Source organism: Hippichthys cyanospilos, chromosome 11, assembly GCF_059441005.1.
Source record: "Hippichthys cyanospilos isolate Australia breed blue-spotted pipefish chromosome 11, RoL_Hcya_1.0, whole genome shotgun sequence".
NCBI classification, from domain to species: domain Eukaryota; kingdom Metazoa; phylum Chordata; class Actinopteri; order Syngnathiformes; family Syngnathidae; genus Hippichthys; species Hippichthys cyanospilos.
In genome coordinates, this window is record NC_142379.1 from 2,168,288 (window position 1) to 2,186,213 (window position 17,926).

At 43.2% G+C, this 17,926-nt stretch overlaps 1 protein-coding gene across 1 annotated transcript in view; it reads left to right on the forward strand.

Moving 5' to 3' along the window:
* Positions 1 to 576: 576 nt before the first annotated feature.
* LOC148415432 (LHFPL tetraspan subfamily member 6 protein) overlaps positions 577 to 17,926 on the forward strand; it is a 43,154-nt gene continuing 25,804 nt past the window's right edge. The window contains exons 1-2 of the mRNA XM_088427301.1: positions 577 to 1,046; positions 1,696 to 2,203. Coding sequence (XP_088283427.1) covers positions 1,819 to 2,203 — 385 coding nt within the window. The 5' untranslated portion in view covers positions 577 to 1,046; positions 1,696 to 1,818. The remainder of the gene's footprint in view (positions 1,047 to 1,695; positions 2,204 to 17,926) is intronic.

Below are 17,926 nucleotides of genomic sequence, written 5' to 3' on the forward strand. Positions count from 1 at the left end.
TTAAAGCAAACAACAACAAAATTTAGATGTCGAACTAATCCGAACGCAGAACTAGCTGCTATTTAAAGTCAGCCCAAATGACTAGACGGCATGATTATTAATATTATATAAGGCCATGACATAACAGAAATGTAATCCACCCTGCTTTATACAAAGAAGACCGAAGTAAAAGATTGCAACTGCTGTAACACTATTTCTTGCTAGTGTGTGGTTTGCGAAATCACGTATAAAGCTGAAATAGATCTTGACCGAAGTTTGTCACGCTCACAGTATCAGAAAAAAAGAAAACTCAAATGTAAAGATAAAAAAATATCAAAAAAATGCCATACTAGAAAAACATACTAGAAAGATCTAAGATTGAACTTTTCCACATTTTAGAAAAATATAAAAATCACATAAAAAGCTGACAAAAAAATTATATCGAAGTTTGTTACGCTCATATTGGGTGAGTGAGAGAGAGAGAGCGAGAGAGAGAGAGAGAGAGCTGGGATAGGAACCAGCAGGCACGCGACCCTTGTATAGGATGGATTTATCAAATTCTGGCATATTTTATACACACAACAACCATACTAGTCGTTCGTTTGACTTTCACACGCGAAGCCAATTTAAAACGTCTTTCTTTTCGTGATATCCTAACGTCAGGCGTAGAGGGGTTGCTAGTAGATTTTACGAGGTGTCCCTGAACGCCTCGCGGCGCGTTCAGGAACCGCTAGTAGCAGCGGGTCCAGCCCCTGGGTGGGGATTGCCGTGATTGATGGTCACCTCCAGCTCAGAGGCGCGTACGCTCGCTCTCTCCGCGCATTTGTCACTCGGTCCCGGTCTTTCCCCACGCGAACACGCTCTCATCGATCACCCGCTCATCGTCAAACGTATCGATGAGGACAAAGTGATCTGTGAAAAATTTCGCGTCCAACTGGAGGAATTTCTCTTTTTTTTCTCTTCTTCTCGCCGATTGTGGAAAAGTTTCCAGCCACCGCAGCTGGAGTCCGCGGCCGGGAAGAAGCCGCCGGCGAGAGGCGCACTTGTTTCCGGAGCTCTCGCAAAATGTAAGTCCCCTTCTTTCTCGTCATTTTATAGTCTTTATTATTAACATTCCGACGGTGTGAGCACTGCGATAAGTCGGCGCTGAATCACTTCCTGCAGGGGATGGCGGAGCGCTCAGGAAACATTCACTTTATTGCCGCTGTATCATGCAACTTATTTTGCATATTTTACACTATTTTGCCGCGTAGAAACTAAGGATCGCATTGGAGAGAATCTCTGAATATTCCAGGTGGCGTTTTCACGATTTAGGTTTTATATTTTTGCACTCGTTGATGTGCACCAAAAAAAAAAAAAAAAAAAAAATCGAGATTATAATGGAATAGCTGAAAAAGAGAATAACGGAAATGGTTGCTACCATTAAAGCCTAAATAAAACCACACATTTGAAATGAACAACCAAAGTGCATAGAGATTTTGTTTGCAAATGAGTTGTATGAGAGGGTGGGCTGCGCCACTGTGGGAGCGATCACAGCCGACCAATCCTGGCCAATCAAAACAGATGGTTGTTCTGTGGGTTATTCGACTGACCCAATCATTTTATAAAAGACCAATTGGTTGGTTTGTTTTGTGGGAAACAACCCAGTCTTGGGTTGTTCTGTGGGAACTAGAAATATCCAAACCCCCCCCAAATTCCAATTCTTCTGGCCGCCAGGTCACTGCAGCGGCTGAGGAGGTGAAGACGTCCGGCCTCCCCGCCGCGCTCGCTCCCCTCAAGGGCCCCCTGCAGCAACCCGCCGCCAGCGGCAGTACCCGCCCGGCCCTCTTCCTCGCCCGCATGGCGTCCAGTCTGACGTGCGCGGGCGCGGTGTGGGCGCTGCTGTCCCTGCTGTGCGCCGCCGCCTCCTGCGTGGGCTTCTTCATGCCCTACTGGCTCCTGGGCACGCAGATGGACAAAGCCGTGTCTTTCGGGACCTTCCGGCGCTGCTCGTACCCGGTGCGCGACGAGGAGCGGCAGGCCACCGTCATGCTGGAGCAGTGCGGCCGTTACGCCTCCTTCCACGGCATCCCCAGCCTGGAGTGGCGCATCTGCACGGTGGTGACGGGCGTGGGCTGCGGCCTCCTCCTGCTGGTGGCGCTGACGGCGCTCATGGGCTGCTGCATCTCCGAGCTCATCTCGCGGACCATCGGCCGCGTGGCCGGGGGCATTCAGTTCGTCGGGGGTAAGTGGACCGTCTCGCCGATCGGCACCTTCTCCGCAAACTTCTGGCGGGTGGGCGAAAAAGTATCGGGACCCGCCGGTCGGTCTTTCTGTCGAGCGTTCCGCGTAGCAACGATAACTTTTCTGTTAACTGACCAATGACTAGCTTGTTACTAACGGTAACAGGCGTTTAGATCGACCAATGACTGACCTGTAATCTGAACAGTAACAGGCGTTTAGACTGACCAATGACTGACCTATAAACAAAACAATAACAGAAGTTTAGACTGACCAATGACTGACCTGTAAACTGAACAATAACAGAGGTTTAGACCGACCAATGAGTGACCTGTAAACTGAACAATAACAGACAATTAGACCGACCAATGACTGACCTGTAAAATGACCAATGACTGACATGTAAACTGAACAATAACAGACGTTTAGACCGACCAATGACTGACCTGTAATCTGAACAATAACAGGCGTTTAGACCGACCAATGACTGACCTGTAAACTGAACAATAACAGACGTTTAGACCGACCAATGACTGACCTGTAAACTGAACAATAACAGACAATTAGACCAACCAATGACTGACCTGTAAAATGAACAATACGTTTAGGTCGACCAATGACTGACCTGTAAACTGAACAATAACAGACGTTTAGGCCGACAATTGACTTCCACGCAAACTGACCAATGACTGACATTTAATGTAAACAATAACTGATAAGTAAATCAAACAATTACTTTTGTGAAGGCTGACCTATGACAGGCTTGTAAACTGAACGATGACTGACCTGTAAACTGACCAATGCCTGACAAGACCGAACAATAACTCCCACCCATACGGAACGACGACTGCCCTTTTAACCAATGAAGGACTGCCAGTTAGACTGACCGATGACTGACAGTTATGCCGAACAATTAAGCACCAATCAGGATCAAAACACAAACGAATAAAATCAAGAATACAAGTTTGCGTGTTGACCAGTGATTGACATGTCCACCGACCGATGGCGGCCATGTTGGAATGAGCGAATGCAAAGCATCTGGCTTGTTTCCTCGCTGGTATGTGCCTGCGCTGCAGACGTGCTGGCGTGCGTTCAAAAACGTCGTTTTCACTCCACAAGCCTCTGTGGAAAGGAAGCCCACGCTGTCCCGCCTTCTTCACGAGCCTTGAAAGCCTTTTTTTTTTTCTGATAGACACCCACGCTCATGCCTGCGCTTTTGTTGACGTCTTTTTGGTGGCGTGAGGCGCACGCGGGCCGCCGGTCTTCGGCGAGGGCTTTGCGGCCCACTTTAAGACGCCGCAGCCCTCTCATTAACTGGGCGACGCTAGCTCGCATTCCGCGGCCGGCCGCGCTGCTATTTGCAATCCCCGTCACGCCGCTAGGCTCGAAAAAGTGACGGCGCGGCAGGTCGAGGGCGGATTTGACGGAGCGTGCGGCCGGGGGCGAGGATGTGGATCCTTAAATACCAACAAAACAGTGATGGTCAAATCTTTTTGCCGTGGACATACTGTAGCCCGAATACTGCAGCGGCCGAGACATCCAGAATACTCACTCCGGGCCCGCTGCCCAATGACGAAATTGATTCGTTCATAATGCTACGTAGAATTACAGTGGACCCCCGTGTTACAGCGTCCCCGGCTTACGTTTATTTTCATGTTGCGACGTGGAATACTGAGTTTTTTCGTCCCCTCTTAAGGGTATTTTTCCGGCTTTGCGACAAAAACAACTGTCATGACCCCAGGGGCTTGGCTGTATTTGTGTTGTTTTGCCTCCATCTGCAGGCGTTTTTAGGTAATTGCACTTCTTTTCAATGCCTCCATGCAACGCGTCACTACAATGCTGGTCTGCCATTGGTCGGCGTCTCCTCACGGAGATGCTGGTCCGCGCACAGGGTCACAAAGATGGCCGCCTAAAGACTTGATCTCGTGTGAGAGTGCTTTCAATATCGTATTCGTTCATCACATTTCAAGCTCACAAATTGCTATTTTTAGTTAGCGGATTATTAAAGAAAAAAATGAATTAATGCAATATAACAATCTGTATTTTTCAGCAAATTTTTGCCTAAATTCCGTCACGCTCGGGTGCCCCGTAGTTACAGAGCAAAAGTGGGGGTGTGCGCTCAGATCTTTTGAAAGCAGATGTCTGACATGGGCTAATTGAAAGTGACACAATCGGGAAACGGCGACGATTGGAACGCCGAGCGTCATGAGAACGACAGTGGGACAATTTGCGTGGGTGGCGCTGGAGAAAAGATGATTATTTTTGCGCATGCAGTCTCATTACGAATACAATGACGGCTATTGTGGCCGATGTTTTGGTCGGGCTCCCGGGCTACTTTGAGCGACGGCCGCGCCCCGATCCAAATGTCCGCTCGAGAGTGTTCCGCCTCGCCGATCAAAACTCCGCTGACGGACTTAAAAAAGATTCCTGACTTGGATTAGGTTGTTAGGGATTTCCATCCGCGGGCTCCCTCATTGGCTTGACCTCATTTTTTTTTTTTTTGGGGGGGGGGGGGGGGGGGGCTCATGGAGCACTTTCCACCCCCCGTGGCTTTTTTAATGGTGTCCTTTTTGTGTTTCAACAACCTATTTGCTTCTAATGATCAAAGGAAAGATGGCAAATGGGCTGCGATACTCAAATGTGGCCAGTAGGGGTGCTGCTGATTCTGCACTAATGACATGACATCAAGTATAGCGGGTTGAGTAGGAGCCACGCCCACATGAAAAATGATATATCTTACTAAGTGTACACAAATGTTCACAAATAACAGTGGACCCACGCCTTTCGAAATTAATCTGTGTATCTCTGTAGTCACATTTTGTAGGTTTTTTTTATTACTTTTTTAATTCTAATCAATATACTATATTATAGTAAAAAAAACAACCAAAAAAACACACACACAAATAGTATATACACACACCGTACCGTATTTTTCCATATTTTTCGACAATAGGCTGTAACTTTTTTCTCATGATTTGAGCCCCGTGGCTTACATCATAGTAAAGCATCAGTATTATAACTGTGTGTATGTTTTTTTGTTTGTTTGTTTTTTTAACCTCGCAACATTGGTTTTTAGGCCTTGATTTAAAAAAAAAAAAAAAAAAAGTGTTGTGTTGTGTCAAGGCGGCATGCAACAGGGTTGTATTTTTCACAGCCGCCACGTCCTTGGAGCCCAAATGACAGGCTGTGATTGGATCCAGACAGGAAGTTGTGTGACATACACTTCCCGCAGCCATGTTTAAAAAGAACAAATGAAGCAGTTTGTAGCCGCGTATTTATGTATGCGCCATAAATTTTGGGTTGGAACTCTAATTTTGTCTCTCCGGGGAAAATTGAGAGGCCTCGCCGGACGGGCCGAGAGGATTTATTATAGATTAGAGACTTTTTAATGCGTATTAAATTACATGTGACCTCTGGGCTGCGACGTTTCCCGCATGAAATACGAGCGGCGGACGTGGCGTCCGCATGCGTGCGATATTTTGTCACATTTCTATATTCAAGACAGTGGATGGTAATATTATACTGTGGCTTTGTTGCAGCCATTTGAGAGCCTCACAACTTAAATCCTCCTCATTGCACTGACATTGAGGTCAAATTCGACCTTGCATATTTTTACATATAGTTCAGTGTTTTATTCATATTTCAGTGTTTTTGCAAAAACACCATTTTAGGATTCTTATACTTGTATGAACATTTTCCCATTGCTTGCTTCTGTTTTATGCGATGTACAAAAACGCTCATATCATCTTGTAATCCAGCCTATTCATTTGTGTCCACGGTAGTGGACATTGGGACTTGTGTAGAATAGATTGTTGGAAAATTTCCCCTTTGCTTACTTGTTCACACATCTGGTTAATACAGTATAGAAAAAGTAATGCTCAAATAGTCTTGACACCAAGCCTATGTGTGTCCACGGTAGTGGACATTGGGTCTTAGATGGATATGTGTTCTCAAAATTGTAATTTTTTTCTTTCGACAATATATGAGCACAGGCCAGTAATATGGACCATTTGGTGAAATTTTCTATTTTCGAGCCTTTTTGTTGGGTGTACATAGAGAAACAGTGCTGCAAACCTGAGGTCAAAATTTCGCGGAATTTGGATGATGGATGAAAGGAAGTAATCATTTTTTAATTAAAAAAAAGACACACTCACAAAGTTATGCACGTGCTAGTTATTTTGAAAATCTTTGACATCATTGTTTTTTTTTTTCCAAAGTCTAGTGTGCCTCACAGTGGACATTCGTGGAAGTGTGGTCAATTGCTGTAATACGCTATCACTAGTGCTTGCAGAGTTGACTCAATAAGAAAAACAAATTAAATGACGATCACTGCTTTTCGTTTTTGTTTTGTCTTCTTTGCATGCATGAATTATATGGATGAGGTCTTTGTCATAAAAATAGCTTCCCACTAATATTTTTATTCATTTATTTGGACTAAACACGTAACACATTACTTCATGTACGCGAAAAAACATATGGAAAAAAATATGTCTGTAATCTTAATGCACGGAAAAAACATATGGAAAAATACGTCTGTAATCTTAACACATTTTCAGTTCATCCTGAAAATTCCCCCAAAAGCCGAACCTTTTATGACTAGCGTAGCGCCTAACCGTCAAAAGTACAGCACATAAAACCCAAAACGCGTTGCTAGAGTATAAGCTTGTCCGACTTAGCAACAGTAACTAAGAGGAGGTTTTGTCAGGTCTTTGCCAAAGGTCAGCGGAGTGAGAACCATGAGCTCTTTATCGGAAAGGAGCGGAACGCACGTATGGATGCTCGGGGGCGTTGAGTGGCCGCGTCTCCATCCAGCTGGCGGCGCTTAGACAAAAGAGGCCCGCTGTGCTGGTATGCTTGGAAAAACAGGACGGCGGGCCCCTGCGCCAAAGAGCCCTTGGCAACGACAGTATGGAAGGCACCATGTAGGCGGTCCGTCCGGATCGTGCTGACATGTCTTTTAAGCGTATGGATCACGCGGGACCAGGGCCGACCGTTTTGACCCGTACAAGCGGGAACGCCTCCGAAGAGGCAATTGAAGAAGAACCTCCGTCGTTTTGATGGTCTCGCTATCAGATGAGAAGAAAACAAAAACGCACCTCTAAACTTGAACAAAAAAGATTGACTCCCGATCTGAAACCGAAAGCGAAATTTTGCCCAAGCTTTTGATCGTTACATCAAAGGCATTTCACATCCAAGGAGAAGCATTGAAAGGAGAAACCAGGGAGCTGAAATTTCACCCAAATGGCGACAACGTGTCCGAGTTCTACACGGCATGACCACTTAAAGTTATCAAACTAGCAGAAGCTTGGCTACAATACCGCCAGAATGACGTGGAAGTATATGACCCAAAAATGGTCAAAATACTACGCAAGGGGAAAAAACATAAATTAAAAAAGGATCATTCAAACATGTGACTTTATGATTTTACAAAGATGAGTGATTGAAATCGTGAATATAGAAAATGTTGTGATTTGGAATCGTGAAAAAGTTTAGTCACTCTACAACTAACAATTTTGCGGTATTTTGTCTAATGCTTTGACCTGAACATCAATGAGAAAAAGCACACCAAAGGGAAAGCATTGAAAGAAGACACTAGGGACCTGAAATTTCACCGTTTCCAAATTCAACATGGCGCAACAACTGAGTGCTGAGTGGGCTAAAATACTGCCAGAAAGAAAATGTCCCAAAAACGGACACAATCCTGCTTAAGTCCATTCCATTGAGCTTTACGTCGAAGGCGTTTCGCATCAAAGTGAAAGCATTGAAAGAAGACAAATTGGAGCTGAAATTTCACCCAGAGGGTGACAACATGTCAACTTTCAACATGGCGTGACCACTTAGTTATCGCACTCCGAGTGTAATGACCCAAAAACGGACACAATCCTGCTTAAGTCCATTCCATTGAGCTTTACGTCAAAGGCGTTTCGCATCAAAGTGAAAGCATTGAAAGAAGACACCGGGGAGCTGAAATTTCACCCAGAGGGTGACAACATGTCAACTTTCAACATGGCACGACCACTTAGTAATCGCACTCCGAGTGTAATGACCCAAAAACGGACACAATCCTGCTTAAGTCCATTCCATTGAGCTTTACATCGAAGGCGTTTCGCATCAAAGTGAAAGCATTGAAAGAAGACACCGGGGAGCTGAAATTTCACCCAGAGGGTGACAACATGTCAACTTTCAACATGGCGCGACCACTTAGTTATCGCACTCCGAGTGTAATAAACCAAACCGGTCTAAACTTCCAAAAAAACTCATTAGCGTTAGGGTTAAGAACCTTCTCTGTCCTACGTTCTCCAAGTGAGACAATAGTCTGTGAGGTGCTACGTTCTTGGACAGACAAACACCGGTATCATTTGTATTCTCCCTCGCTGCTGATGTGATGACGACGGAGCGCTCGGGCTCATCGTCCATGCAGGCGCGAGGAAAAAAACGATGAGACGGCAGAGCGTGAGATTGAGAGCTAGCGAGCGAGCGAGCGAGCGCTCCTTCCGAAGACTTCAAAGAAGAGCTTTTTTGGAACATTTCCTCACTCGTTGTCCGTCCGCTCAGGGTTATAAAGTGGACGCTTCCGCTTCCGTTAAAAGATGGATGTCCCCGGCGGGCACTGCGCCGTCCTGGCCTAGCCTGTAATGGACTGGGTGTAAAACCGAGGCGCCTGAACAAAAATGGAGAAGAATAAACACAAATGGGATTTGGGGCTACATGTGGTTCTTCTGTTTATTTGCCTTCAGGGGTCTCAGGGAGTTTGAAGAAAATGTCATCTGTGAGGAATCCTTGGACCCAAAATAATTGAGGACAGATGCTATAATGTAGCTAAAGTTTCAGTTCTCATGGTCGGTCTGAGACCGGTCTCAAAACCGCTTGGTCTCGACTTGGAATCGAAGCTCTTTTGACCCAGTCTTGTCAGGGCAGACTCTGAATTTTTTTAACCAAAACTGGTAGAAACCACGACTACGTTGGGAATTAAAGGAATCAATTGTTTCAGTACTCGAGGACCTGAAGTATTTGATTATTTTCAATACTTAATTATCTACAGTAATCTATTACATACGTAATTTCTGATCTCCAAATGTATTGATCTTGCCTGGGTCTCAACCTCCCAAAGATTTGCTGTTGTCTCGGTCTTGATCTTGGTCTTATCTTGATCTCAATCTCCAAAAGTCTTAGTTTTGTTTCCGTCAATCTCCAAAGGTCTCGGTCTTGTTTTGGTCTCCAAAAGTCTTAGTCTTGTCTCAACCTCTAAAAGTCTAGGTCTTGTCTCAGTTTCCAATTCTCGGTCTTGTCTCGGTGTCGACCTTTGAAAGCCTTGGTCTTGTCTTGGTCTCAACCTCGAAGAGTGGTGGTCTTGTCTTGGTCTTGATCGCCATGCGTATTGATCTTCTCTGGGTCTCAACCTCCTAAGGTTTTGCATTTGTCTCGGTCTTGAACTCCAAAAGTCTTTGTCTTTTATCGATCTCAATCTTTAAAGGTCTTGGTCTTGTTTTTGTCTCCAAAGGTCTCGGTCTTGTCTCAACCTCTAAAAGTCTTTGTCTCGGTGTCCTCCTCTACATGCTTCGATCCAAAAGTCTTGCTCAACCTCAAAGTCTTCATCTTGTCTCTGCTTCAACCTCAAAAAGTCTTTTCTGTCTCAATCTTGAAAGGTCTTGGTCTTTTACTAGCCTGGATTCTCTGCAGTTTCAATCATGACTTGGCGTAGTCTTGACTAGGGTCTGTTTCTTCCGCTTGCTTCTGATCCTTCTTCGAGGTCCCCACCACGATTCCCAGCGGCTTCCACGCTATTTTAGTCTACGTTTTACCTTTCCTCGACTTGGTCCTCACATGCAGCTGCTGTCCAGTCACCCAGGGAGGACTCGGGTGTAGACGGAGCAGCGGAGCGAGGGGGAAACAGGGCGGATTTACTAACAGGGCGGATTTACAGGAAATCCGGGGGAACCGAAGAGCCGACAGAAGGTTTGTTTCGAGCGGGTCCTCTTAAGTCCGCGGTCAGGTCCGTCGTTTTTCTGTTTACGAGGCCAGCAAACTGAACATAATTCACACGTCGCTTCGGATGGTCGCCGCCCCGGGCCATACATCAAACAATTTGTAGCCGTCCGCTCGATTTAACCATGATAAATGCCACGATTTGTTTAGCCGGTGAGGTAGATTTCCAAAACGGGTGCGTTTCACTCGGTGGTCTGAGGCGCCGATTCTCAACCGGCGGGTCACGGACAGCTCGTCGATACGGATGATGATGGCAATCGTTTGAGATGAGAGCGGCGATAAACAGCCTCGCGCTCCTCTTTTTAATGGCGCGTCGTTAAAATGATCGTCAAACACTGACGCCGATCTGTCGAAACGTCCACTTACAATCTAAAGACGATTTAAAAGAATACCAATCGAGTTGGTTAACCCTTCTGCAGTATTTTCTCCAACGCTATGATCTTTCAATCGAAGGAATTTCACATCAAAGTGAAAGCATTGAAAGTGGACATTAGGGAGCTGAAATTTCACTCAAACGGTGACATTTTTTTGGCGGTCTCTAGCGATATTTTGGCGATCTCTGGTTATGAAAGCATTAAAAGAGGACATTAGGGAGCTGAATTTCACCCAAACGGTGACATTTTTTTGGGCGGTCTCTAGCGATATTTTGGCGATCTCTGGTTATGAAATCATTGAAAGAGGACATTAGGGAGCTGAAATTTCACCCAAACGTTGACATTTTTTTGGGCGGTCTCTAGCGATATTTTGGCGATCTCTGGTTATGAAAGCATTGAAAGAGGACATTAAGGAGCTGAAATTTCACCTAAACGGTGACATTTTTTTGGGCGGTCTCTAGCGATATTTTGGCGATCCCTGGTTATGAAAGCATTGAAAGAGGACATGAGGGAGCTGAAATTTCACCCAAACGGTGACTTTTTTTGGGCGGTCTCTAGCGATATTTTGGCGATCTCTGGTTATGAAAGCATTGAAAGAGGACATTAGGGAGCTGAAATTTCACCCAAATGGTGACTTTTTTTGGGCGGTCTCTAGCGATATTTTGGCGATCTCTGGTTATGAAATCATTGAAAGAGGACATTAGGGAGCTGAAATTTCACCCAAACGTTGACATTTTTTTGGGCGGTCTCTAGCGATATTTTGGCGATCTCTGGTTATGAAAGCATTGAAAGAGGACATTAAGGAACTGAAATTTCACCTAAACGGTGACATTTTTTTGGGCGGTCTCTAGCGATATTTTGGCGATCCCTGGTTATGAAAGCATTGAAAGAGGACATGAGGGAGCTGAAATTTCACCCAAACGGTGACTTTTTTTGGGCGGTCTCTAGCGATATTTTGGCGATCTCTGGTTATGAAAGCATTGAAAGAGGACATTAGGGAGCTGAAATTTCACCCAAATGGTGACTTTTTTTGGGCGGTCTCTAGCGATATTTTGGCGATCTCTGGTTATGAAAGCATTGAGAGGACATTAGGGAGCTGAAATTTCACCCAAACGGTGAAATTTTTTTGGGCGGTCTCTAGCAATATTTTGGCGATCTCTGGTGACCTCGCTAGCCTCTAACTCGCCGGTAATGGGTTTTACCAAAATAAAATCCAGAAACGTCTTGCAAAAGAGTCACAAATGCAATTTAGCAATAAGTTGCTCAATGTTCCAATAATTTTACTCTTAATTTGGAAAGAAACATTTACAGTTCTCTTCATGACATTAAAAAACATCCAATTGGATTTTCCCTTACATTCACTAATCCTTGTAAATGGTCATTTTCAAATTGCCTTCACATGCAGTACATGGTTTTGGCAAGTCAATTGCCAGTCATGACATCTACTAGCCAGAAGCTGAGCCGCACTGTGTTTGTTTATGGACCGGACATCCGGTTAGACCTCAAGGCAGCCCTCAAGCTAATATTTTCTCTGAGTGAAGCATAAAAATCATAACTGCCCCTCCATTGGACTGTTTGTTAGATAGTTCGGTCAAGGAAAAACAGCAGCACGCAGAGCTTCAAGTTTGACACCCGAGATGTCGACAGCGGCAAGAAAAACAAGAGCGGCGGATTACATGAACGCCGCGACGAGCGTGTCCCAGCTTATTCCCTTCTGTCTCCCCGACTCAGACTGAACCAGGGCTGTGACAAACAGGTCGCCATCAAGTCGTGACAGGCGCCGTTCCCTCATGATGCGCCGTGGATAATATCACACGGGGCGCTTGACAATAGCTCCATTTTTCATGGCCGTATTCCTGTAATATTTGGGCATTGATATTTCATTCTTGAATCCCACTGCGTTCTGTTTATTTCCTCAGAAAGTGCAAAGGAGACTGAATTTGTTTGGCGCTATGCTAAAACTACACGCTGCATATATATACATATACACACACATTATATATATATATATATATATATATATATATATATATATATATATATATATATATATATATATATATATATATATATATATATATATTCAGCGTGTAGTTTTCAGACACACACACCATTTTTTTTTTTTATCCAATTTTTTATTACAATTTGAACCTTTAGCTGCTGGTAAATAAATGTTGAGACCTTGTCTTTGGAGAAATCCTTAAAAAATAGATGTATGGATATATATACATTTTTTTTAATATTACACATATTTTTGTATTTTATTTCGCAATAATAAAGTATATATATATATATATATATATATATATATATATATATATATATATATATATATATATATATATATGTGTGTGTGTGTGTGTGCATCTTTCTTTAATATTAGATATATTTTTGTATATTTTTTGTAGTTGTGTATATATATATATATATATATATATATATATATATATATATATATATATATTTTTTTTTTTTTTTTTTAATATGGATTTTTGTATTTTTTTTCATATAAATATACAAACGCACACCCTCTGAAAAATTCTAATGAAGTTTTGAATTAATCCTGCTCTTATGAATTATTATTATTATGATTATGATTATTATTATTGTGGTCTCATTGTATAAGTAAAAGCTGCCATTGAAGAAGCAGGGCAAGGGAAATCCCCCGCTGCAGTCGACTCCACAATGGTGACAGCACAAGGCAAAAGAAGAAGGCCGGTACGCGAATGAATTTGGATTTCCCAGTACTCAGTATTCATTCCGGGTTTTCCGGTCTCCGAGGCGTCGTGCCTTTAAGGCTACAGTTAATTATGCCGGTGTTATTCCCGGCCAGGACCGGAACGCGAGGGTCGCCGCTGCTTTCGCGCCGAGGTCAAACAGCAGACCGGGGAAATGCAAGACGGGCAAAGCCCAGAGACACTTGTGTAAATATGGCCGTGTTTAACCCCAAACACGCCCCCGTTAATTTTCGTGGGGCCGCTTTCCCGACTGTCAATTACGTCGAGATGAACAGGCCGAGCTCCCGTTGGCCGTGCTAAGTGGAGAAAATTTGCGTGCCCATGAGATTGCGCTCCAATGCATCCAGTCTTTCTCAATGACCGTATTTCCGCACAATAAGGCGCACCTAAAAGCCTTCGATTTTCTCATGTGGGTGACGGTGCACCATATAATGTACCTTATACAGCGCATAATCCTCACATTTTCATTTTCATCAAAAAATAAACAATGTAAATTCTTTTTTTTAACTCTGCATTTCACTTGTAAATGTAATGTAAATTTACAATAACGCTGATGGTTTTGTTAACATTTCCTTTAGCGCGCTGCCATCTAGTGGATGCATAAGGCAACTCCAGCCACTACTGTAGCTTCTATTCTATGCGCCTCATAATCCGATGCGCCCTAACAGTGCAAAAAATACAGTTCCTGCCCAGGAATATCATACGTGCAATATTTGGGCGTGTGATAACTAAGCGGTCGCGCCTTCTTGAACTTCGACATTTCGTCACTCCCCCCGGGTGAAATTTCAGCTCCACAAGTGTCTTCTTTCAATGCAAGATCAAAGGTTTGGACAAAATACTACGCAAGGTTGAAGCATATGTCGTTCGTACGATATCTCTTCATCTTTGGGGTGGTGTTGGGTAATCTCACCATTGCATCGTTTTTGTCGTGAGCGGATTTTCACGCGGGAGGAATTTTGCGTCTGCCAGCCAGCGTTGCTGCCAAAGCCTCACAGCGTGTCCTGAGGAATGCTGGGAATTTAGGCCGGAGATATTGGACAGGGGCCCCTGCCCCCACTCTTCCCCCGCGCGGGGATTTTAATGAGCTCTCTCGCATAGATTTATATTTCATGGACGACGTTTCCCGCCGCTTGCTTTTTGTCGTCGTGAACAACAAGCATCCTGACGTCTATATTTAGCTAAAAAGCCTTGTTTAGGGCGTCTTTACGAGTTCATTCCGGGGAGTGACACGAGCGTTGCGACTTTTTTTTTTTTTTTGAAGCTGCATCAAAGACACCTCGAAGCTGTAATAAGCGCGACGTGAATCCTGTCATTAGCGCGGAGTGACAATCCGTGTCATTGCGCCGTCATTTCCCCGACGCAAGCTGTGAGACTCCAGGTTATTTTTGTGGGTAGGATCCCAGTTTTGTTTTTCCCTTCCGGACCCCTCCTTGCAGCTGGGTGGGCGCTTCCCATTATAGGATCTGCTTGTCCGCATCACATGGGCCAGTAGGAGGGCGGGTAAACAATTTAAGCCCTTCCCCAGGGTGCCGCAGCGGTCAACGGTGTGTTGAAACATCACCGCCTTCCGCCTGGGATTTTTTGGTTTCTCCCGACTGCAAGAACTGCAGTGATGAGGAGCGAAAATACTTTATTGTACTTTAGTAGACTTTACAGTAGAACTAAATGGTTTTAGGGGGAAAAAATGAAGTGCGTTTTTTACTGAATGTAAAAATAAAACATCGCATTTAGGACTAGGGGGAAAAAAGTCGACCAAGTCCAGTAAATACTATTAAATGTAAAGATAAAATAATCGTAATTAGAGCTGAGAAAAAAAACGTTTTGCACCCTAAATTTTTCCTACCAAGAGGTACCACTCTACTTATTGTTTTTTGTAACAAGAGACAATATTTTGTAGGACGGCGGGTAAACAATTAAAGCCCTTCCCCAGGGTGCCGCAGTGGTCAACGGTGTGTTCAAATATCACGCCTTTCGCCTGGGATTTTTTTGTTTCTCCCGACTGCAAGAACAGCAGTGATGAGGAGCGAAAATACTTTATTGTACTTGAATTTAAAAAATAAAAGAATCATATTTAGGACTAGGAGGAAAAAAGTCGACCAAGTCCAGTAAATACTACTAAATGTAAAGATAAAATAATCGTAATTAGGGCTGAGGAAAAAGAGTTTTGCACCCTGAATTTTTCCTACCTAGAGGTACCACTCTACTTATTGTTTTTTTCTAACAAGAGACAATATTTTGTAGGAGGGCGGGTAAACAATTTAAGCCCTTCCCCAGGGTGCCGCAGTGGTCAACGATGTGTTCAAATATCACCGCCTTCCACCAAGTACTTTATTGTACTTGAATTTAAGAAATCAAAGAATCATATTTAGGACTAGGAGGAAAAAAGTCGACCAAGTCCAGTAAATACTACTAAATGTAAAGATAAAATAATCGTAATTAGGGCTGAGGAAAAAAACGTTTTGCACCCTGAATTTTTCCTACCAAGAGGTACCACTCTACTTATTGTTTTTTGTAAGAAGAGACAATATTTTGTTGGAGGGCGGGTAAACAATTTAAGCCCTTCCCCAGGGTGCCGCAGTGGTCAACGGTGTGTTGAAACATCACCGCCTTCCGCCTGGGATTTTTGTCTTTCTCCCTACTGCAAGAACAGCAGCGAAAATACTTTATTTTACTTGAATTTAAAAAATAAAAGAATCATATTTAGGACTAGGAGGAAAAAAGTCGACCAAGTCCAGTAAATACTACTGAATGTAAAGATAAAATAATCGTAATTAGAGCTGAGGAAAAAAACGTTTTGCACCCTGAATTTTTCCTACTAAGAGGTACCACTCTACTTATTGTTTTTTTCTAACAAGAGACAATATTTTGTAGGAGGGCGGGTAAACAATTTAAGCCCTTCCCCAGGGTGCCGCAGTGGTCAACGATGTGTTCAAGTATCACCGCCTTCCACCAAGTACTTTATTGTACTTGAATTTAAGAAATCAAAGAATCATATTTAGGACTAGGAGGAAAAAAGTCGACCAAGTCCAGTAAATACTACTAAATGTAAAGATAAAATAATCGTAATTAGGGCTGAGGAAAAAAACGTTTTGCACCCTGAATTTTTCCTACCAAGAGGTACCACTCTACTTATTGTTTTTTGTAACAAGAAACAATATTTTGCCAGAGGCGTTTCATAATCTGAAGAGGTACCACTCTCCTTGGATTTACGTCCGGGCCGCGATTAGTCTAAAGCGCACACATTGAGCGAATCCGGCAGTAGCCGGTTGACTGGCCCTCAACTGAACCCCAAAGAAGAATTACAGGCAATTCAGCCGCGACAGCGAGACATAAACAAAAAGGAGAAAGGGAGGAAAAAAAAAAGTCAGGCGAGAAGTCGAGCGTTTACAACAGGGGTGGCCCACTCAAACGGACGGATGCCGCAAAAAAGATTTCCCAATATAATTCTTCAGATTGAGAGCTGGAGTCTAAACATGAAGTCGCGTCGATGCAGTTTCAAAACAAATCTGTGTCTGCGCTTCCTACCCGGGCCTGAAAGTTTTCCCGCCTTTGAAGAAATGGCAAATCTGGTTTACGGCACCAAAGGTAAAAGGGCGAGAAAGAACCAACTCTGGAAATTGAAAAAAAACAAAAAAAAAAAAGCCTGTGGTTGGAAAGCAACAAGCATGACTATAAAAAGCAGTCAAGATGTTGTGCAGCCATATTTGTATACACCCGCCAAGATAATGCCCATATATGGACTGGTGAAAGATGTTTTCAAGACATGAATGCCACTTTAAACAATTGAACAAAGAAGTAGAAATTAGGGCTGCAGCTTTCAAGTCTTTTGCTATTTGGATATGCTACAAAAAATTGGGAGTATTTACATAGTTTTATATATACACATATATATATATATATATATATATATATATATATATATATATATATATATATATATTGTATATATATATATATATATATATATATATATATATATATATATATATACTGTATATATATATATATATATATATATATATACTGTATATATATATATATATATATATATATATATATATATATATATATATATACGTATATTAGGACTATTTTTCTTCATTCACCTCCATTCAACCGGTTTTCGTGGAAACAATTTTTTGAGTTTGGAGAAAAAAAACAAAAAACAAACACATTTTCAGCCAGTTTCCCGACCGGCAAGAAAAAAACCTGAAAATCGAAAAATTGAAAAATTTGAAGCGGTGCATCGTAAAACTTGCAGCGCGATGACTTATGGCGCCGTCCGGCCGATTTTGCGTCACCACGGCAACGCAACTCTCAGTTGTAGTCGGATTTAGCGCGATGGAGCCGGCGGCTCGTGTAATCACACGTTCCAGGTAAGAACGAGAACGGGGGATGCCTGGCGGCGTCTGTGTGCGTACGGAACTGATTAAATGCGACTTCTTCTCTATCTTTTGTGGACGAGACGGGCTAATGGGAACACCAATCTTAAGGGGTGAAATTGCAAACCTTCCATCTGTCTGCTTTGTGTTTTTCACCCTAAACGAAATCCATTCATTGGAAAGAATGGAGTTTTTTTTTTTTTTTCCCCCTCCCTATTATTTTTTAACTACCTCGGCTCCTTAATCG